The 20326-nt window shown below is 43.2% G+C and overlaps 2 protein-coding genes across 2 annotated transcripts; one reads left to right on the forward strand and one right to left on the reverse strand.

Moving 5' to 3' along the window:
* Positions 1 to 6123: 6123 nt before the first annotated feature.
* LOC115145559 (toxin MIT1-like) lies at positions 6124 to 8899 on the forward strand. The gene is made up of 3 exons (XM_029687060.2): positions 6124 to 6339; positions 7561 to 7686; positions 7881 to 8899. The coding sequence occupies exons 1-3, from the start codon at positions 6268 to 6270 to the stop codon at positions 8004 to 8006; spliced, it is 324 nt and encodes a 107-aa protein (XP_029542920.1). The 5' UTR covers positions 6124 to 6267; the 3' UTR covers positions 8007 to 8899.
* Positions 8900 to 11185: 2286 nt separating this feature from the next.
* LOC115145574 (probable G-protein coupled receptor 173) lies at positions 11186 to 13718 on the reverse strand. The gene has a single exon (XM_029687067.2). It carries the CDS (start codon positions 12883 to 12885, stop codon positions 11764 to 11766), a length of 1122 nt encoding a protein of 373 aa, XP_029542927.2. The 5' UTR covers positions 12886 to 13718; the 3' UTR covers positions 11186 to 11763.
* Between the last annotated feature and the right edge of the window lie 6608 nt (positions 13719 to 20326).

The raw sequence follows: 20326 nt of genomic DNA on the forward strand, positions 1-20326 counted from the left end.
GTCCAGAGTAGTGATGCTAGACGGGCGGGCAGGTGTGGGCAGCGATCGGTTGAAGAGCATGCATTTAGTTTTACTTGCATTTAAGAGCAGTTGGAGGCCACAGAAGGAGAGTTGTATGGCATTGAAGCTTGTCTGGAGGTTAGTTAACACAGTGTCCAAAGAAGGGCCAGAAGTATACAGAATGGTGTCGTCTGAGTAGAGGTGGATCAGAGAATCACCAGCAGCAAGAGCGACATCATTGATGTATACATGATGTATGGTAAGTCAATTGTTTATTCTAAACCTTGCACAGCCAGCAGCCAAAGAGGGGCCTTTATCATTCATGTAAAGTAAACCATGACTTGGCTCTAGGTCTACATCATATCAGAGACATTAGTGTCCTACTCCATGAGCCAAGCTTTTTCCTGACAGCCAGTAATTGCTCCTGACACACAGAGGAGCTTTGAACTTTCTGACTGTCAGCTTGCCAAACGCCCCCGTACCAGTCCTCCCCCAAGCTCCAGGCCAAGGAACAAGAACAGGAAGAAAGACGCAAGCCTCCTAAAAAAAAGAACCCCTCGTCTGTAAGCTACCTTTACTGTGTCGGTGAACCTGCTGCAGTGCTTTCTAAAGAGCCTCTGTGCCACTACCTCTGGGTTTGTCAGAATGAACCGAACGCACTGCACTCTTCCGAGTGTAACAATGTGTGGCACACCTCAGCCTGGCTTCTCACGGGGCTGCCTGTCTCTAAAATCTCAGCAGGCACAATATAAAATGGGGCTTTCTGTAATGCACTGAGGTTACTCAATCATAAGGCAACAGCAGGTTCTGCATGGAACAGAGGAACAATTGGGCTCAGAGTGTACTTAATAAATACAATGTGTGTGGTTGTCTGGCTGTTATGTAGTATGGGTGTTACACCAGTGAGAGTTGTTTTATGGAGGGGATGACACATCAAATGATCAGTCCTCATTGGCAACCCTTTTCCAATTCTCAAGTGAAAATCCTGAGATAGGACTATAACTGTTAGCTGTAGAATAGCTGTAAAATATGCAAAAAAGTAACACTGCAAATATTCCATTAAATGAGTATGCTACCCATCATTTTAAGTAACGGAAACCGATCATATATGAAAAACAGTTCACTCCATACCAGGTTGTTTTGTTGTACTTGTCCTCCTAGCCTCTTTACTTCTTTCTTGTGTTTTATGTCTCCTTGTTTATCTCATTGGATTGGTATTGCTTGGAGACTTGGTCAAGAGCTCCAGATTGGCAAGCAGACTGGTTCCTGTCACAGGCAGAAAATAAGATTAAGTGCTTTGAAATACAAAATGACCCACTTGCAGTAATAAGGGGAAATATTTCAGTGCACACTGAAAATAGAGTGCGGCAATGTAGAAATTAACCTATTTTCACTTAAATTATACTGTAAATGGTTTCTGCATTATGCTTAAGTGTTCTCTACTTTGGGGCTTTGAAGTGGATTGAAACACCCTCACCCTGAGATTTAAGGAAATAAAATCCATATCTCTGACATATTCTCTTTCTATGAACGTTTCTGTCCAGGTGATGCATTTATGCGAGCTCTCCTTCTTCTGCATTGCTTCCTTGCCAATACCTTGATATGTGCAATGATGAAGGAGTAATGATACACCAGGGAAGAGCAGCACACTGGAGGTATGCATGCCAAGTCATTTCAGCCGACCTGGCACTCAGTCGGTGTTGGAAATAAAAATACAAGTCTACCCTGCAGCTTAAACTGCTGGCTGCTCTCTCTTTCTGTGTCTCTCTCACCGTCTCAAGCCTCCATCCCTCTTTCTCACCAGCTATTACAGGATCAGTGGGTCAGATTACAAACGTACACGTCAGCCAATTACATATTCACCTGGGTTGGTACTCCCCACTGAAGGAGAGAATAAAATGAGTTGAACAATATAGATGATCTTGAGTGATATTCATATTCAGCTGTATTCAGAGTCACACTGCTTCAAGAGAAGTGTGTCATTTTGTTCAGGGCTATCCCACTATCCACCTTTGGTCGTCATTCTCGAGGCTGGGGCCTTAATCTTGGCTTCCTGTGAGACTCAGTTAGTGGTGTGACTGTGACTCAGGTCTTTACCAACTGATGAGGAACAGTTCAACTGCAGCCGACTGGACATATCAACGAGTTCTACTTGATGTCACTATTCTACAACACACGCAAACTAGACAATGGAACTTCTTGAATTCAAGCATGAGGGTAATCAGTCACTATGCAACAAATGTTTGTATTATCAGCCTTTTACATTTAAATCACTTGTTGCCCAAAGTTTAAATTCCATCACTACAATATGAAAAGAAAAAGTGTTTTTCTGCCATTTTACTGATCTTGAACATCTGGGCTCAAACACCAAGGACTTCTGTGCCTCTAGCTGCTGAAAATATAACAATGTAATTGGCATGGCTTATTTTGGCATGCCAATTAATTATTTTTATAAGAGGAAAAACATTTGATGCAATCACAAGTGCTACCGCCTTTCATATTGGAGAGGAGACCTTGAGTTTCTGTCATGACAACCCTTCCAATAGCAGATTAAATGCCACAAATATCCACATATTGCCTAGGACGATATATGACTGTATGTACTCAATTCATTTGGTTGACATATACATTTTTATTGGAGTGGCATTCTTTTGGTGAACCTACAGTGATTTAGTGACCATGTAATTGTATTTAAATGTATTGCATCAGAGCTAAGGAATGTGTGGCTTTTATTTTCTAACCATATCATTTTATTTACACTATATATACAAAAGTATGTGGACACCCCTTCACATTTAGAGGATTCGGCTATTTCAGCCATACCTGTTGCTGACAGTTGTATAAAATCAAACACAGCCATGCAATCTCCATAGACAAGCATTGGCAGTAGAATGGCCTTACTGAAGAGCTCAGTGACTTTCAACGTGGCACCGTCATAGGATGCTACCTTTCCAAAAAGTCAGTTAGTCAAATTTCTGCACTATTGTGAGGTGGAAACGTCTAGGAGCAACAACGACTCAGCCACGAAGTAGGCTGAGTAGGCCACACAAGCTCACAGAACCAACTGTGCTATTTTGTTAGTTTTTTTGCAACTTATTTTTCTTACTTATTTTGTACATAATGTTGCTGCTACCATCTCTTATGACCGACATCATAACAGCGATTACCCACCTCGAACGGGACAAATATTTTTTCTTTAACGAGTTTGACGTGAAGGATATACTGCTTTCTTGGGAACGGGCCCAAATCCCCGTCCTTTGCGTGAAGAAAAGATTGAGGAAAAAGGGGGCAGAGGACGGGCTGCCTTCTGAGAATTTGTGAGTAAACTTTCACTACCGTCCTTTCTATTGGCCAACGTGCAATCATTGGAAATCAAAATGGATGACATACGATCAAGACTATCCTACAGTACCAACAGGACATTAAAAACTGTAATATTGGGCCTCCCGGGTGGTGCAGTGGTTAAGGGCGCTGATGTACTACTGCATCGAGCTAAAGACTAGAGCTGCCGCTTTCAAGGAGTGGGACACTAATCCGGACACTTATAAGAAATCCCGCTGGCAAAGCGTCAATACAGGATTAAGATTGAATCCTACTATACCAGCTCTGACACTCGTCGGATGTGGCAGTGTCTTCACTGATGTTTTCATCCTGTCCCTGACCGAGTCTGTAATACCTACATGTTTCAAGCAGACCACCATAGTCCCTGTGCCCAAGAAAGTGAAGGTAACCTGCAAAAATGACTACCGCCCTGTAGCACTCACATCGGAAGCTAGGAAGTGCTTTGAAAGGCTGGTTATGGCTCACATCAACAGCATTATCCAAGATACCCTAGACCCACTCCAATTCGCATACCGCCCCAACAGATCCACAAATGACGCAATCTCAATCGCACTCCATACTTCCCTTTCCCACCTGGACAAAAGGAACACCTATTGTGAGAATGCTGTTAATTGACTACAGCTCAGTGTTCAACACCATAGTGCCCATGAAGCTCATCACTAAGCTTAGGACACTGGGACTAAACACCTCCCTCTGCAAATGTATCCTGGACTTCCTGACGGGCCAACCCCAGGTGGCAAGGGTAGGCAGCAACATGTCTGCCACGCTGATCCTCAACACTGGTGCCCCTCAGGGGTATCGTGCTTAGTTCCCTCCTGTACTCCGTGTTCACCCACAACTGAGTGGCCAAACACGACTCCAACACCATCATTAAGTTTGCTGACAACACAACAGTGGTAGACCTGATTACCAACAATGATGAGACAGCCTATAGGGAGGAGGTCAGAGATCTGGCAGTGTGGTGCCAGGACAACAACCTCTCCCTCAATGTGAGCACACCACCGAGAGCACCACCACCGACGGACTGGTTGCATCACCGCCTGGTATGGCAACTGCTCGGCATCTGACTGTAAGGCGCTACAGAGGGTAGTGTGTACGGCCCACTACATCACTGGGGCCAAGCTTCTTGCCATCCAGGACCTGTCAGAGAAAAGCCCCAAAATTGTCAAAGACTCCTTAACAGCTTCTACACCCAAGCCAAAAGACTGCTGAACAATTAATCAAAAGGCCACCTGGATTTTTTACATTGACAACCCCCCCCCCCCCCCCATTTGTTTTTACACTGCTGCTACTAGCTGTTTATTATCTGTGCATAGTCACTTTACCCCTACCTACATTAACAAATTACCTCGACTAACTTGTACCCCCGCACATTGACGTGGTACTGGTACCAAGTATATAGCCTCGTTATTGTTATTTTGTGTTATTTTTTACAATTTTTTACTTTAGTTTATTTGGTAAATATTTTCTTAACTCTTTCTTGAACTGCAGTGTTGGTTAAGGGCTTGATTGTAAGCATTTCATGGTAAGGTTGTCTTCGGCGCATTGTAAGCATTTCATGGTAAGGTTGTCTTCGGGGGATGTTGTCTTCGGCGCATGTGACAAATAAAGTTTGATTTGATTTGAGTGCTGAAGCGCGTAGCTTGTAGAAATTCTCTGTCCTCCATTGCAACACTCACTACTGAGTTCCAAACTGCCACTGGAAGCAATGTCAGTAAAATAACTGTTCATCAGGAGCTTCATGAAATGGGTTTCCATGGCCAAGCAGCCACACACAAGCCTAAGATCACCATGCACAATGCCAAGCGTCGGCTGGAGTGGTGTAAAGTTCTCCGCCATTGGACTCAGACCGGTGGAAAAGCATTCTCTGGAAGGATGAATCCCACTTCACCATCTAGCAGTCCGACGGACAAATCTGTGTTTAGCAGATGGCAGGAGAACGCTACCTGCCCGAATGCATAGTACCAACTGTAAAGTTTGGTGGAGGAGGAATAATGGTCTGGGGCTGTTTTTCATGGTTCGGGCTAGGACTCTGGGCCCCTTCGTTCCAGTGAAGGCACATCTTAATGCTACAGCATACAATGACATTCTAGATGATTCTGTGCTTCCAACATGGTGGAAACAATTTGGGGAAGGCCCTTTCTTGTTTCAGCATGACAATGCCCCCGTGCACAAAGCGAGGTCCATTCAGAAATGGTTTGTCAAGATCGTTGTGGAACTTGACTGACCTGCACAGAGCCCTGACCTCAACTCCATCGAACACCTTTAGGATGAATTGGAACGCAGACTGCGAGCCAGGCCTAATTGCCCAAAATCAGTGCGCAACCTCACTAATGCTCGTGGCTGAATGGAAGCAAATCCCTGCAGCAATGTTCCAACATCTAGTCGAAAGCGTTCCCAGAAGAGTGGAGGCTGTTATAGCAGTAAAGGTGGGGACCAACTCCATATTAATGCCCATGATTTTGGAATGAGATCTTCGACAAGCAGTAGTAGTGTATATTTGATTGCTTATGACTTGTAAAGTGGAAATGTATATTTAATAGAAATATATATACTGTATGAATGCTGAATCTTCTGCTCAAGGATGACAACACAACTACAGGCTTGAGATCACTCAAAGGGTATGATAATGGTGGAAAAGAACAGGAAGAATTGGCATCAACATAAAAAAAATGCCAGAAGGATATTGTCGTGTTGAGCTTTACCTTGGGCTTCTCTTTTTTTCTCCGGAGGCGATGCCGGTGACTCATTTAGCTGGAATGGCTGGCTGGGTTTATAAACCTCTCTCTGTCCTCAACACCAGACTTTGGAGGCCACCTCTCTTTCCAAGTCCATCTAACGCACACATACACACGTAGGAACGCACAGCAGACCATCTCTTTCACCCTGGAGAACACAGGAGCTGGAGAACTTTTCTGCTTCACAATGTGGTCCAGCTGCTCCCTGCTATTCTGCCTACTGCTTGTGTCCCATGGGTCCTCAGCAGTCATCACAGGGGTAAGTGGAAGCGAACAGGTTCTAGAAGCCAACAAGTTATGAATAGATGATACTATAGAAACTTCATATTTTGTTATGGTAAGCTTGATTTGGTTGAATATGAAATAATTATCATAATTTATCCAAAACGGAAATGATAACAGGGGGTAAATGATCTCAGAGTGCCATGAGAAGCCTCTGATGAAGAAACAATGAAGTTACAGTCTGTATAACAGCATGTTTCATGTCAGTATGTCATTATCAGTTCAAGCCTGGCTATACCCAGAGAAGAACGTTTGCGTTATGTTGCAGCAAGTAGAAGTATCTTTTCAATCAATGTGAGGTTAGCCAGCTGTGAGATTGCCTTAGCAACCCATATAGAAGAGCACAATTATTGTCTTTTAAGTTAACATGTTAAACTGTGTAACCACAATAGTTCCTTCTGGGCGAACCAGTGTCAGATAATATGGGGAAAAAATATTTTTTCAATGTCTCCAACATACTGTATCTATACCCATCTATATGGAATCATTTGGACAATTCATGTTCCTTGAATATGGATTTAACTAGGAAAAAGGTTTTAATATATTAGTGGTCCTAGTTTTATAACTAAAGCGAAGCTTTTGCAGAGGCAGTACTACGCAGGTACGCATTGTTGCATAGTACTTCGGGTGCCATGCAACCTGTTTGCTATTTGTGTAGTGGCACTGTTCTATTTATAAAATCTATAGTTTTTAGCAGAATTTTCTAAAGCTTACGTTGTTTTATCAGCTCCAATGACAATTTGGTATCTAATTTGAGGATGAAATATAATAGAGGAAAAACAAAAAAGTGCCAGAACAGTGCAGGCATATAGGGATGCTAATATGACTTGAGGTAAAAACAAGCAACCATGAAACAGAAACAGATTCTCCTCCCAGATTGTCACATTCAATCATCCCCTCCTTCCCTCATCTCAATCCTTCATTTCATTCAAAGTGAGAGCAGTCACTCAAGTTGTTCATATCCCTCTGAGCAATTTCAGGATCCTTTTTTAAAAAATAAATAGCTTGCGATAACCTCCATATTATATAGCAGCGCCAAACATTCCAAAAATAAATCAATATCTGAACAAAGGGTTTGGCTTAGACTGAGCAGTATTTGGAAAAAATACAAAGTCACTTTTAATGCTTTTCAGTTTTCTCTAAAGCTTTTTTTTCATCTTTCAATTCAACTCTATAAAATGGTGTGTAATCTCTCCAGGCCTGTGTGAAGGACTTGCAGTGTGGAGAGGGGATGTGCTGTGCGGTCAGTCTGTGGATCAGGAGCCTGAGGATGTGTGCCCCTATAGGACAGAAGGGAGACGAGTGCCACCCCATGAGTCACAAGGTGGGCCAAGTTTTGTACATCGTCTCTTCTCTGTATTACCTCACACCATATCTCACTAATCAATACCTCAGTCTCCACTTCATTTGTATTGGAACAGCAGAAAGAGTCCTGATTTCCTTACAAAATATGGACTGACTTTTGTCTCTAAGGTGTAACATTTTGTTCACAGTATGAATTTCTGTCTTTGTTTCCAGGTTCCCTTCATTGGCACAAGACTACATCACACATGTCCATGTGTGCCACATTTGGCATGCATCACCACATCAGAGGGCAAATCAAAATGTCTTTCACCGTACAACTACTCAGACTACTACCTCTGAGGACAACCACGGGAAGTGCTGATAGTCATTTTCTAGGTCTGCCTTAGTTTTTAAAATACTGTTTCCATTATATGTATTAAAGATAACATATAGACATTTTCAGGTTGACTTATATTTGAAAAGAACAATTTGCTCTCCCTTCTTATAGCTGTAATCCTTAATTGAAACATTAACAATGTTGACACCCCGCCACAGTTTCAGTAAAAAGTTGAGGAATGGGGCTGGAGAATTGCAACCACTCTCAAATCCATAGACTACACTATGGATGCAAGGACTGACAATCCATGATATCAACATTTCAGTTTTACATTTACCTCGTTTACAAACATTGGAGTAAAACAAACTTATATTTGGGTTTTGATGGGTACTACAGTTGAGCTAAGCTCATGAGGCATTCATACGTATATTCTTCAAGAATCAATGGGTACATATCATTCATTTATAAGTCCAAAATGGATGTAGCAACTAAGGATGACCCTTTTAAGATTCTGGACTTCACAATAAACAAAATATGCCCACTGTAAATGCTGATGGTATCTAGTGCCATTCCAAATCAAACAAGAACAACGACTGGATCTGTACATAGGTCCACGAAATATACAGTTTCACTTGCACAGCTTTGCGACTTTACAAACGTGAACGTTAATTATCTGCATAATTATGTTTAAACCGATATGGAATAAAAATCCTCTCGGGTTTGTTCGTGAAAGACAGACAGAACTCATTTCAAAAAGAGCTACTCTGTTTACTATTGTGAATGGCCACTAACAGTGTGTGACGTCCAAAGGACATTTTGTCGCTACCGTGTTGTTGTATTGTACTGTATGCGACTGGACCTTATGTGCATTATGTTGTTGTTGTTGTTATCGGTGGTGGTGGGACCTGCCATTCAATCACTGGACTTGTTTTTGGGAATAAATGCAATTCAAATAAATAGGAAAAGTGTCTAATCATGTACCTCTATCAAGTGAATTTGAACGTTTCTTACTACAGATGCGTGGTCAGACTTCCTCAACGTCATGATGAACACTCTACGTTAACGTAGAGTCATTGTACTTTAATACTACGCTTAAATATCATCTCTAGGGAGACAGGAAGGAAATGCAATCAAGGGGTCATTTCATTGAAGGGGCATGTTCCTTTCTGTTATCTGCAACTAGGGCACGTACATCACCCTATACCATGCTTCTGTGGCCCACTGTTTTTACTGGTCAGGCTGTGTGAGCAGGAAAACCTCTGGGCCCAAAGCATATTCGAAATAACTGACCCGTACTTCACTAACATTGTAGTTGAATTGAAAGAGTTTGGGAATTGAAAGGTTAAAACAGAAAGTTCTATTCTCCTCTGACATCAGCAAAAGAAAGAGTTTTCTGGAAGTCTGACAGCTCTGAAAATCTCTCATTGTCAGGCTACATTTTACAGTGCATTCATTCAAAGCGCAAAGCTATAATTAGATTTGTCCAATGGTTAAGGGGACCAGCGTTCGTTGACTCATCTTAATCTAATTATTTATTCATGGGAATCTGTGTTATTCAGCTCTAGTTACATTTCAAACTAGTTTCTCAGTATTGATATAGATTAGCTTCTTAACGGGTCAATCTCCCAATGGCCCAAATATTGGAGCTCATCCACAGTCCAGTGATCAAAATGATGTCTTTTAGACGTCCATGGATGGTGCTCACTGGGAGTACACTAGCACATACAATGTGGTCACTGAGCCTTGCCATTTCAATGTAGGTATATTCAGACAAGGGCATCATAAACTCTATGCAATAACACAGATTTCACCCTAACTTACTCTAGGGATGAAAAGTAAATAACAGGAGCAGATGTGGGGTCAACAATATGGCCGTGTACAGGCTCTGCAACATTTTTTCATGAGCACAGCAAAGAGGCAGAGAGAGTACTACTGGGGCAGAACTGTTGCATAAAAAAAATGCTTGACCTGAAATGGTATTTCATGAGAGAATTCAACGGTGAGTAAGATTCAGTATCTCAGAAGCCACAGAGATTCTGCTGATAGCCTTGTATGTACATGCTGGGAGTGGAGCGGAGCAGATGTCAATATGAGGCAGGCATGTTGTGATGGTAATGGTTATGAATGCAGTGAGGCCAGGCCAGGGAGGGAGGGTGTACTGTAGGTATACTGCGATGGCTCTGCACAGAAACAAAAGCTAAGCAACTCCCACTCTATCCCACTTCCCCATAGGAGGTGAACCGGGCTACAAAGATTAAGGACTCCAATTAGCTGACATATTTTCATTTACATGGCTGTAACAGAGACGAGCAGTGATCAAAATAATGACTATTATACACTGTTGGCTTTTTTACATACTGCGAGGTGCATGTCCTCTCTCTAACTAAGCATCAGCTGTCAGAGCAGCTTAACGGTCACTGTACCTGTACACAGCCAATCTGTAAATAGCATACCCAACTACCTCATCCCCATATTGTTATTTATCTTTTTGTACCCCAGTATCTCTACTTGCACATCCTCATCTGCACATCTATCCCTCCAGTGTTAATGCTAAATTGTAAATATTTTGCCTCTATGGCCTATTTACTGCCTTACCTCCCTAACCTTCTACATTTGCACACACTGTACATAGATGTTTCTATTGTGTTGTTAACTGTACGTTTGTTTATGTGTAACTCTGTGTTGTTGTTCTTGGCCAGTTGTAAATGAGAACTTGTTCTCAACTGGCCTACCTGGTTAAATAAAGGTGAAATATATATATAAAAAAAAACATGTTGGCTAGTTAAAGTCTTATCAGAAGAATGGAGTGTGCAATCAGAGGAAAACTGGACTCTTACTGCACTTCTTTTTCAGGACCGCAAACTTCCCAAGGACAGTTAAATACAATGGTATACGAATAATGGTCGTATTTCGCCTTACAGCATGGAATAAAGTAGTAATACTAAAATAACATGATTTGAGTATAATCATATTCTTGTTTCAGGGTAATACACCACATAATTTGTGCTACGGTACAGAAAGGGCTACAATACACAAACAATATGGTAAGCTGAAAGTAATTGGGTTTGTGGATGACGATTGGAAATGGATGTTCCCACGTGGTTTTTGTATTGTAACTGAGCAGATACTGTCCAATAACCATTTGCTTATTGTGTATTACAGAATCAAAGCAATACTCATCATTCATTTGTTGTTTATTTACTCAGAAGGCCAAACAATGCAAACACCTCTCTGCAGCACTGACACTTTTCTTATTTTAGAGTCCCATGGTCATTGTCCATAGAAAAACAAATGATTTGTCGATTTTACCGGGAATGTACAAGGGATGCATTTGTATCACCAGATTATGTCAACATCCAGGAAGAACATGTATTTGCAAATGACTGTAAAAGTGAGTTAACACTTTCTCCACACAAATAATTCTACGATTTTCTGAAAGATACAAAGTATTTTTTTTTTTGGTTTGTTCAGAATAAAGCGACAAAATAGCTTTACAGAATATTACACACGTCATATGTCTTTCTCACAGGGTTGACATAGGCCTAGGCTATACTCAAAGAAAATACTAATGAGATTCATAAAATATGCTAAATTATTAGTATTTGAAATCAAGATTGGCAACTTTATACACTTTCTGTATGTGCAAATCACAAAATGTGGCCTTCAACATATGTGGAAAAATTGGGCAAGCAGAGCGACTGAGAAATATCACCTATAGGCTTTAATACCAACATGACAGTTCTGTTCGTTTTCCCTTGTCTAAAACAACAGTTGAACCTATCAGATGACACAGTAAGGCTCCATAGACATAGGCGTCTGTGTGCTGAGACAACACGGGAAACAAGCTCTGAGACGGATCCTCAGCTCCTTGTTGAATATGAAACAAATAATGGGATTCGCCCCCGCCTGAATGAACGTCATCCACACCGCCGCAGTCAGGTAGACCTGTGGAATGGTGCCTCCCTTGACAAAAACTCGAAGGTAGCAAGCAACAATGTACGGGGCCCAGAAGAGAAGAAACGCCAGAGTTATCATGTAATACATTTTCCCTATGCGTTTCTCCATTTTAAATTCATCCAAGACAAGCAGCCGCCTGTTTCCATTATGCGAGGCTTGCCTGATGCCCACTAATGTTGGTGGGGTGGGGCCACGTCCAAATCCTGCAATCCAATTGGCAGCTGCCTGCCCAGTTGCACCTGGCCCGTGGAAAGTCCAGTTTTGGCTTATAGCTGGGACCAGCTGAGCGGGTTTCATCTTGCGGTGGTCATAAACGAAACACAGCATCTTTATGTAAACAACGTGTGTTGTTCCCACGATGACAGCCAGCATCAGCATGAAGCCCAGGGTATCGTTGGCTTTCACGTATCGGTGCTCGAAAATGCATTGTTCCTCCTCATGGATGAATTTGTAGGTGCCAACGTCGAATACAGGGGGGAAAGCCATAGCGACAGAGAGGGTCCAGACCATGCAAATCACTGCCACACATGTCCATAATGTCATTCGTTTGGAATAAAACCTGTGGTGTGCTATCGCCATGTATCTGGTTACACTGACGCAGAAGAGCAGAAACGCTACATGGAAACAAAAAAGGACTGACATGAAAGCAATAATCTTACAACTTATAATGCTGTATGTCCAGGTGGAACCGTTATTGATTGATATCATCACAAAGGGGAAACACACGGTAGACCGTATTATATCTGCCAAGCACAGATCAAGTAGAAAATAATACGGAGCCTTTTGAAGGGAGCTGTCTTTCAGCACCAGCAGGGACAGCGCCACATTCCCTACAAGGCTCATGCAAATGATCAGACCGAGCGAGGCCAGTTTCACCGCAGAGGCGGTGATAGCATAATTCTGTAGTGAAGGATTGCTTTCCCCAAACTCGCTTGTATTTGCCATCTATGCAACCAGGCTATTGTCAAAGCCGCGTTGATTCTATATTCGCACATCAAGTTGTCCTGCTTCCTCTCGTCGAAGTATCAATGATTGATCAAAATTGCCCTGCAAAAAAATGTACATGATGCACGTTTTAAGTCAAAAATACCTCAGGTTAAACAGAATCTGCGTTTTAACCTATTCAGAATATAATGAATTATTCTCCTGGGTTTAAAGCATAGCCTGATTAACAAAAGCAATTGATATCCATCGAAAAATGAAGTCACCGTTTTACATTGCTTTTCTTGTAATCCTTCATCTCACAAGTGTCCGTTTCGAATATGAAATACACCCATGTTCGTAGTTCCATTTTCTGCTGATAGCAGTGTTCGCACACACCATTTTAAAAGGATCCGTTTAATGGGCACAAATTTCAAAAAAAATATCTCCATTTCCACTGATGGCAGAGGTTCTCGTTCGTCTTGCGGAAGAAATAAACATAAAACGGGGGACAGACCGTCATCATCACTTCAGCACGCAATTAATAGGGCATGGTAGGCTATAGCCAAACCACTGTTCAGTCCGCTCAATCGAAGGCATGGTTTATGGATAGATCCAGAATTAAAGAACAGTTGTATATAAACTATACGCGTTGGTTTGTATTTATGGAAAAATGTCTACTATTTACGTTGCCAAACGAGGTTGAATCGGATGAGGTAAGAGACCGACAACACTGAACAGCCAGGGGCTAATCTCGAGATAGATGAGATGTAATCCACGTCCTCAGATCAGAAAAGGAAACGTTTGTCCTGTGCGCGTACACTATTCTGCGATACATGGACTCATTCAATAATTGGATCCTGTCCCATGCATTCCTCAGGCATGCTTTTTCATGTAGCCTATAGAAAGCCTTGTCAAATGCAATCGTTTCGGTCGCGGGGGGTCCGTTACTTTTACGCTGAGTCAACTTTAAAGGCACAGTCTTATACAACCAACCTAACCTAAAATGCAACGATCATCATCTAATTTAAAAAATATACTGTAAGTAATTGTGTGAATTCATAGTCATATACAGTCGCACAGGACAGGTGCATTATGAAAATGCTACCAAGGGTCACAGAGATATAGTTCTATTGACCCATGTGTTTGAGTTACTATCTCACCCAAGTGTATGACTCTTCTGATTGCATTGACTATTTAGTAAGTCACTACAGACGATCCATGACTCTTATCCCCTGAACAGACATAGCCCACTGGGCACACACTGGTTGAATCAACGTTGTTTCCACGTTGTTTCAATGAAATTACATTGAACCAACGTGGAATAGATGATGAATCTGTTTCCAGTGGAGCAAACAGTAGGCTATTGTAGTCTACTTAGAAAGATTGTATTCCTGTTTCTACTTTATTAGTCACATATGTTTCCAAATGCAGTCCAATTCTGACTGGTCAATATGCAGGATAGGCTTACACAACTTTGCCAACATGATTAGTTGGCACTACCAAGTAGGCTAGGCCTATAAGACTACCAACATTTTTTGTAGCCTAAACATTTGAAAAACTATAAGACAGAAGCCCACATATTACTATCACCAATTATATGTGATATGTTAGAGACATATCCATTTTATTTAACAGACTGTATGCACATAATATGGCACAATATGATATGTGGCAACGGTATGCATTATGTCAATGGAGTTGATAACACAAATCTAACAGCTGTGATTCACCAGTGCCCTCTGCAGGCAAGGGATTTTAGTGCAGGAGTCACAGAAATGCAGTACTGTATTTTTATATTTTTTTCACCTTTATTTAACCAGGTAGGCCAGTTGAGAACAAGTTCGCATTTACAACTGCGACCTGGCCAAGATAAAGCAAAGCAGTGTGACAAAAACAGCAACAGAGTTACACATGGGATAAACAAACTTACAGTCAATAACACAATAGAAAAATCTGTATACAGTGTGTGCAAATTAAGTAAGGAGGTAAGGCAATAAATAGGCCATAGTGGCGAAGTAATTACAATTTAGCAATTAACACTGGAGTGATAGATGTGCAGATGAGTATGCGCAAGTTGAAACACTGGTGTGCAATTCGTTCCAGTCATTGGCAGCAGAGAACTGGAAGGAAAGTGGCCAAAGGAGGTGTTGGGTTTGGGGTATCAGCCTACTCAGGGGAGTGGGGGAGGGGGAGAGGGGGGGTAATTGAGGGTCTATCTCCTTCGCAGGCTACTTGTTTATGTTAGGTTATGAGCTATGGGGCCTATCATAGCAGGCATAAAAGAAACGCCTGAGCAGAGTCCCCTAATCTGGTTTTCAGGGGAATAGTGTATAGTGTAGTCTAGCCTCGATCACACCGATAGCGTCATTGCGTTGTGGTACACCAGAAATACATTCATTTCCAATGGAACTCTGCGTTTGCTTTCTAGCATTGCGTTCAAAGGAGTGCATAGGTTGGATTTATCGAACATACAGTATGCGTCAAACTGTATGCCTAGACGCTGGACTTTTGTTGCACATTTATCCAGATGATGCTGCGTACCATTTTTGTGCAATGACGCTGTAGGTATGATCGAGGTGTTATTGTGAAGTGGAAATGTCTAGGAGCAAAAAACGTGTCAGCCGTGAAGTGGAAGGCCACACAAGCTCACAGAACCGGACCGCCGCGTGCTGATGCGAATAAAAAGTATCTGTCCACGGTTGCAACACTCAATACCGATTTCCAAACTTCCCCTGGAAGCAACGTCAGCACAAGAACTGTTTGTCGGGAGCTTCATGAAATGGGTTTCCATAGCCGAGCAAGCGCACACAAGCCTAAAATTACCATGCACAATGCCAAGCGTTGGCTGGAGTGGTGTATAAATCTCGCCGCCATTGGACTCTAGAGCAGGGTTTGCGTTCTCTGGAGTGATGAATCACGCTTCACCATCTGGCAGTCCGACGGACAAATTTGTGTTTGGCGGATGCCAAGAGAATGCTACCTGCCCCAAAGCATAGTGCCAACTGTAAAGTTTGGTGGAGGAGGAATAATGGTCTGGGGCTGTTTTCATGGTTCGGGCTAGGCCCTTTAGTTCCAGTAAAGAGAAATCTTAACACTACAGCATACATGATGCTTCCAACTTTGTGGCAACAGTTTGGGGAAGGCCCTTTCCTGTTTCAGCATGACAATGCCCCCTTGCACAAAGCGAGGTCCATACAGAAATGGTTTGTCGGGGCCTCACGAGTGGAGCAGCGGTCTAAGGCACTGGATTGCAGTGCTTGAAGCATCACTAGACCTGGGTTCGATTCCAGGCTGTATCACAGCCGGCCATGACCGGGAGACCCATGAGGCGGCGCACAATTGGCCCAGCGTCATCCGGGTTAGGGGAGGGTTTGGCCGGCCGGGTTTTCCTTGTACCATCGTGCTCTAGTGACCCCTTGTGGAGGGCCGGGCGCCCGTAAGCTTACATCAGTCATCAGCTGGATGGTGTTTTCTCCGACACATTGGTGCAGCTGGGTTAAGCGAGTAGTGTGTCAAGAAGCAGTGCGTCTTGGTAGGGTCGCGTTTCGGGGGACGCATGGCTCTCGACCTTCACCTCTTCCGAGTCTGTAGGGGAGTTGCAGCGATGGGACAAGACAGTAACTACCAATTGTATATCACAAAAAAGTGGTAAAAGTACATTAAGAAAAAATGAAAAAATATGGTTTGTCGAGATCAGTGTGGAAGAACATGACCGGCCTGCACAGAGCCCTGACCTAAACCCCATCAAACACTTTTGGGGTGAATTGGAACGCTGACTGCGAGCCAGGCCTTATCACCCAACATCAGTGCCCGTCCTCACTAATGCTTTTGTGGCTGAAAGGAAGCAAATCCCTGCAGCAACGTTCCAGCATCTAGTGGGAAGCCTTCCCTGAAGAATATAGGATGTTATAGCAGCGCTATACAGGCCCTATACAGTCAATGAGACTACCTGTATACTGTACATGTGACCAGTGACCTATAACCCTATGTGACTGACCAGGAAGTGTATGTAAAGGTTAGAGGAGAAAGCATGGCCCTTACCGTTTCACAGCTTATGGAATGACCTCTCTTCATGTTGTATAGTACTTATTTTATGCAAAGTTGCTATATGTTATTCAACTTTAGAGAACTTCACCAAACTAAACATCTATGGGACAGCTCTCAAACTGTGCCAGTGGCATTTAGGGAATGCCATTATTAGGGAATGCTATTATTTGCCTGCAGTTAGGATAGAGCAATAACAGCCAGTTATTATATGATGTGACTTTTATTGACTGTTGTTTTTTAAATATATTTTTTTAATGTAGGCCTATGCTTCATAACAGTAGGGTGTTCTGTTACTTTATAGGCCCAATAAACACTGAGTTAGGTAGGCCAATAAAAAGGATGCCTAAACCCCAGGTCAAATTAGGCATACATCTCTTGCAACATAGACCTACTAGACCTACTCATATAGACCTAAAGATCATTAGGTTTCCACTGGGAATGTATCAACAAGCATGCTTCTGACAACAAACATCAGGCATGTTTTTGATAATAATTTTAAATGGGCTGATGAAGAATTTGTTTTTGAAGTTGTTTTGGAAAAAAAACATTGCGTTCTGCTAAAGTCCCATATCATTTTGTAGGAGTACGTTTTTTAAAAGATGAATGACCACCTGAATGAAGTACCAATTTCTTTTAATATTTTTTTAACCTTTTTTTTTCTCCCCAATTTCGTGGTATTATTATGTTAGTAGTTACTATCTTGTCTCATCGCTGCAAGTCCCGTACGGGCTCCGGAGAGACGAGGGTCGAGAGCCATGCGTCCTCCGAAACACAACCCAATGAAGCCGCACTGCTTCTTAACACAGCGCGCATCCAACCCCGACACCAATGGGCTCCGGAGAGACGAGGGTCGAGAGCCATGCGTCCTCCGAAACACAACCCAACCAAGCCGCACTGCTTCTTAACACAGCGCGCATCCAACCCCGACACCAATGTGTCGGAGGAAACACCGTGCACCTAGCGACCTGATCAGCCTGCACTGCGCCCGGCCCGCCACAGGAGTAGCTAGTGCACGATGAGACAATGATATCCCTACCGAAAAAGCCCTCCCTAACCCGGACGACGCCAGGCCAATTGTGCATCGCCACATGGACCTCCCTGTTACGGAGTCTAGTTGATAGGTAATCGACTAGCCGGACTGTTCCCCGGACTCCAGTTGTAGCCATTCGTACAATGCACAAACAAGGCTATTGAACCTAACTTTGGTGCTGTCGTTATTCCTTTATCTAACATATCATACTGAAACATGGTATCAGAAGTGGCTCGGATAACACACGTTTGTTATTTTTGTAGCTAAGTACAGTATAGGCGCAGTTACGTTCCATATGCGAACACACGCCGTTTCCTACTCACAACACTGATGAACTCGTTGTTAGCTGCCTAGCTAGCATCACTACCTACGTCGATGACTGAAGGCAAAGAAATCTCATATTCCATTGCTATGGCAGCGAACATTCCGCCACCAAATCCCATGGTTCTCACAGGGGACTGGAATACTAATTGGGACAACTTCAGGGATGAATTCGAGGACTATGCGCTGGCGACCGGTCTACATGAGAAACCCAACGAGGTACAAGCAGCAACTCTGAGGAGTTTAATGGGCAGCGAATGCAGGCATATCTACCGGCACAATCTCACCCTCACAGCACGTCAACAGTGTGATGCAAAGGCTATATTGGATGCATTGGAGAATTACTTCAAACCCGCCAGAAACGTAATTTATGAGCGGTTCGTTTTCGGAAGCTGTAAACAGGAAGAGGGTGAGTCAGTACACAACTTGGTAACCTGTTTGAGAGAGAAATCCGCCACTTGTGAATACGGGGGATTGAAAGATGAATTGATTCGTGACAAAATAGTGCTGGGAATTGCAAATGAGGATACACGCCGGCGTCTACTGAGAGAGAGAGACTTAACATTAGTAACTGCCATTGAAATGTGCCGCACTGCTGAAGTCACTGACATGAGAATGAGAGCAATGGAAATCGAAACCCCACGCTCGGACGTTGATACCGTTCACGCTGTTGCTAGGCAGACATTCAGACTAAATCAATCGAGGCAGAGCAATTCACCACGAACGGTGAACACAGAGAGCCCCGTAGCATGTAAATACTGTGGGAATACACACACACGTGGCAAAGAGCACTGCCCTGCCTACGGAAAACCATGCAGAGCTTGTGGAACTAATAATCATTTTGCAAAAGTGTGTCTCAAAAGCAAAAGAAGGGTGAGTGAGGGCAAGATTCACTGTGTTGATGATGTCATTCAATGTTCAGAGCTGAAAAGTGAAAGTGACATTTACATGCATGAATCCATTGGGGCTGTACACTCAAGAGGGAAGAAATGGTTTGTGACACTACGATTACACAACAAGCAACAACAATGTCAACTGGATTCTGGTGCTACATGCAACGTAATGAGCTACAAAGACAAAATCAATCTGGCACCTGACACACACATCTATTGCCCAGCGATACTAGACTAAAGCTCTACTCAGGAGAGCTAATGAGCTCTATGGGCACCTTTGAGACCGAATGTGTTATTCGGGGACGCAAATACAAGCTGGAGTTTGAGATTGTAAAACCCAGTCAACATCCTCTCCTCTCAGGCTCTACATGCGAACGCCTGGGACTGATGCAGTTCACTGTACCAAATGACCTGCACATTGTGGATCATGTCCAGCATGGACCCCTGTCCAAAGAACAACTACTTAGCAGATATGACGATGTATTCAACATGCCCGTTGAATCAGTGCCTGGGGGAGGTACACTTTGAAGTGGATGAGAGCATCACTCCAGTCCAGTGTGCTCCTCGCAATGTGCCCATTGCAATGAAAGTGGCTGTGAAGGCCCAGCTGGACAAGTATGAGGCCGATGGCCACATGACATCTGTGACTGAACCAACTGACTGGATCAGCAATATGGTCATAGTGAAAAAACCAGAGAAGCGGAGGGTCTGCATCGACCCAAAGCATCTGAACCAAGCACTGAAACGATCCCACTACATCATGCCGACACTAGAGGATGTCCTCTATAAGCTTCCCAAGGCCAGGATTTTCACCTTGGTGGATGCCCGAGATGCATTCCTTCAATGCAAGCTGGATGAAGAAAGCAGCCTCATGACTACCTTCTGGACCCCCTGGGGTCGGAAACGCTGGCTCAAGCTCCCGTTTGGTGTCTCGGTGGCGCCTGAGATATACCAACGTAAGCAGCACGAGTTACTGGCTGGGCTCAAGGGCATTGAACCCATCGCAGATGATGTCCTGATCGTAGGCTGTGGTGACACAGACGAAGAAGCAGTACGCGACCACGATGTGAAGCTCCTGGCACTGATGGAGCGCTGCCGATCAGTTAAGCTTCGCCTTGGCCTGAAGAAGCTGCAGTTCAAGGTGAAAGACGTCCACTTCCATGGCCACATT

The sequence above is a fragment of the Oncorhynchus nerka genome, linkage group LG2, assembly GCF_034236695.1.
Source record: "Oncorhynchus nerka isolate Pitt River linkage group LG2, Oner_Uvic_2.0, whole genome shotgun sequence".
NCBI lineage: Eukaryota > Metazoa > Chordata > Actinopteri > Salmoniformes > Salmonidae > Oncorhynchus > Oncorhynchus nerka.

Bases quoted from the DNA above. Each gene is read 5' to 3' on its own strand.
- LOC115145559 (XM_029687060.2), top strand. From the start codon at position 6,268: ATGTGGTCCAGCTGCTCCCTGCTATTCTGCCTACTGCTTGTGTCCCAT. The intron at 6,340-7,560 runs GTAAGTGGAAGC...TAATCTCTCCAG, and splicing joins CCTCAGCAGTCATCACAGGG to GCCTGTGTGAAGGACTTGCA. The intron at 7,687-7,880 runs GTGGGCCAAGTT...CTTTGTTTCCAG, and splicing joins GCCACCCCATGAGTCACAAG to GTTCCCTTCATTGGCACAAG.
- LOC115145574 (XM_029687067.2), bottom strand. From the start codon at position 12,885: ATGGCAAATACAAGCGAGTTTGGGGAAAGCAATCCTTCACTACAGAAT.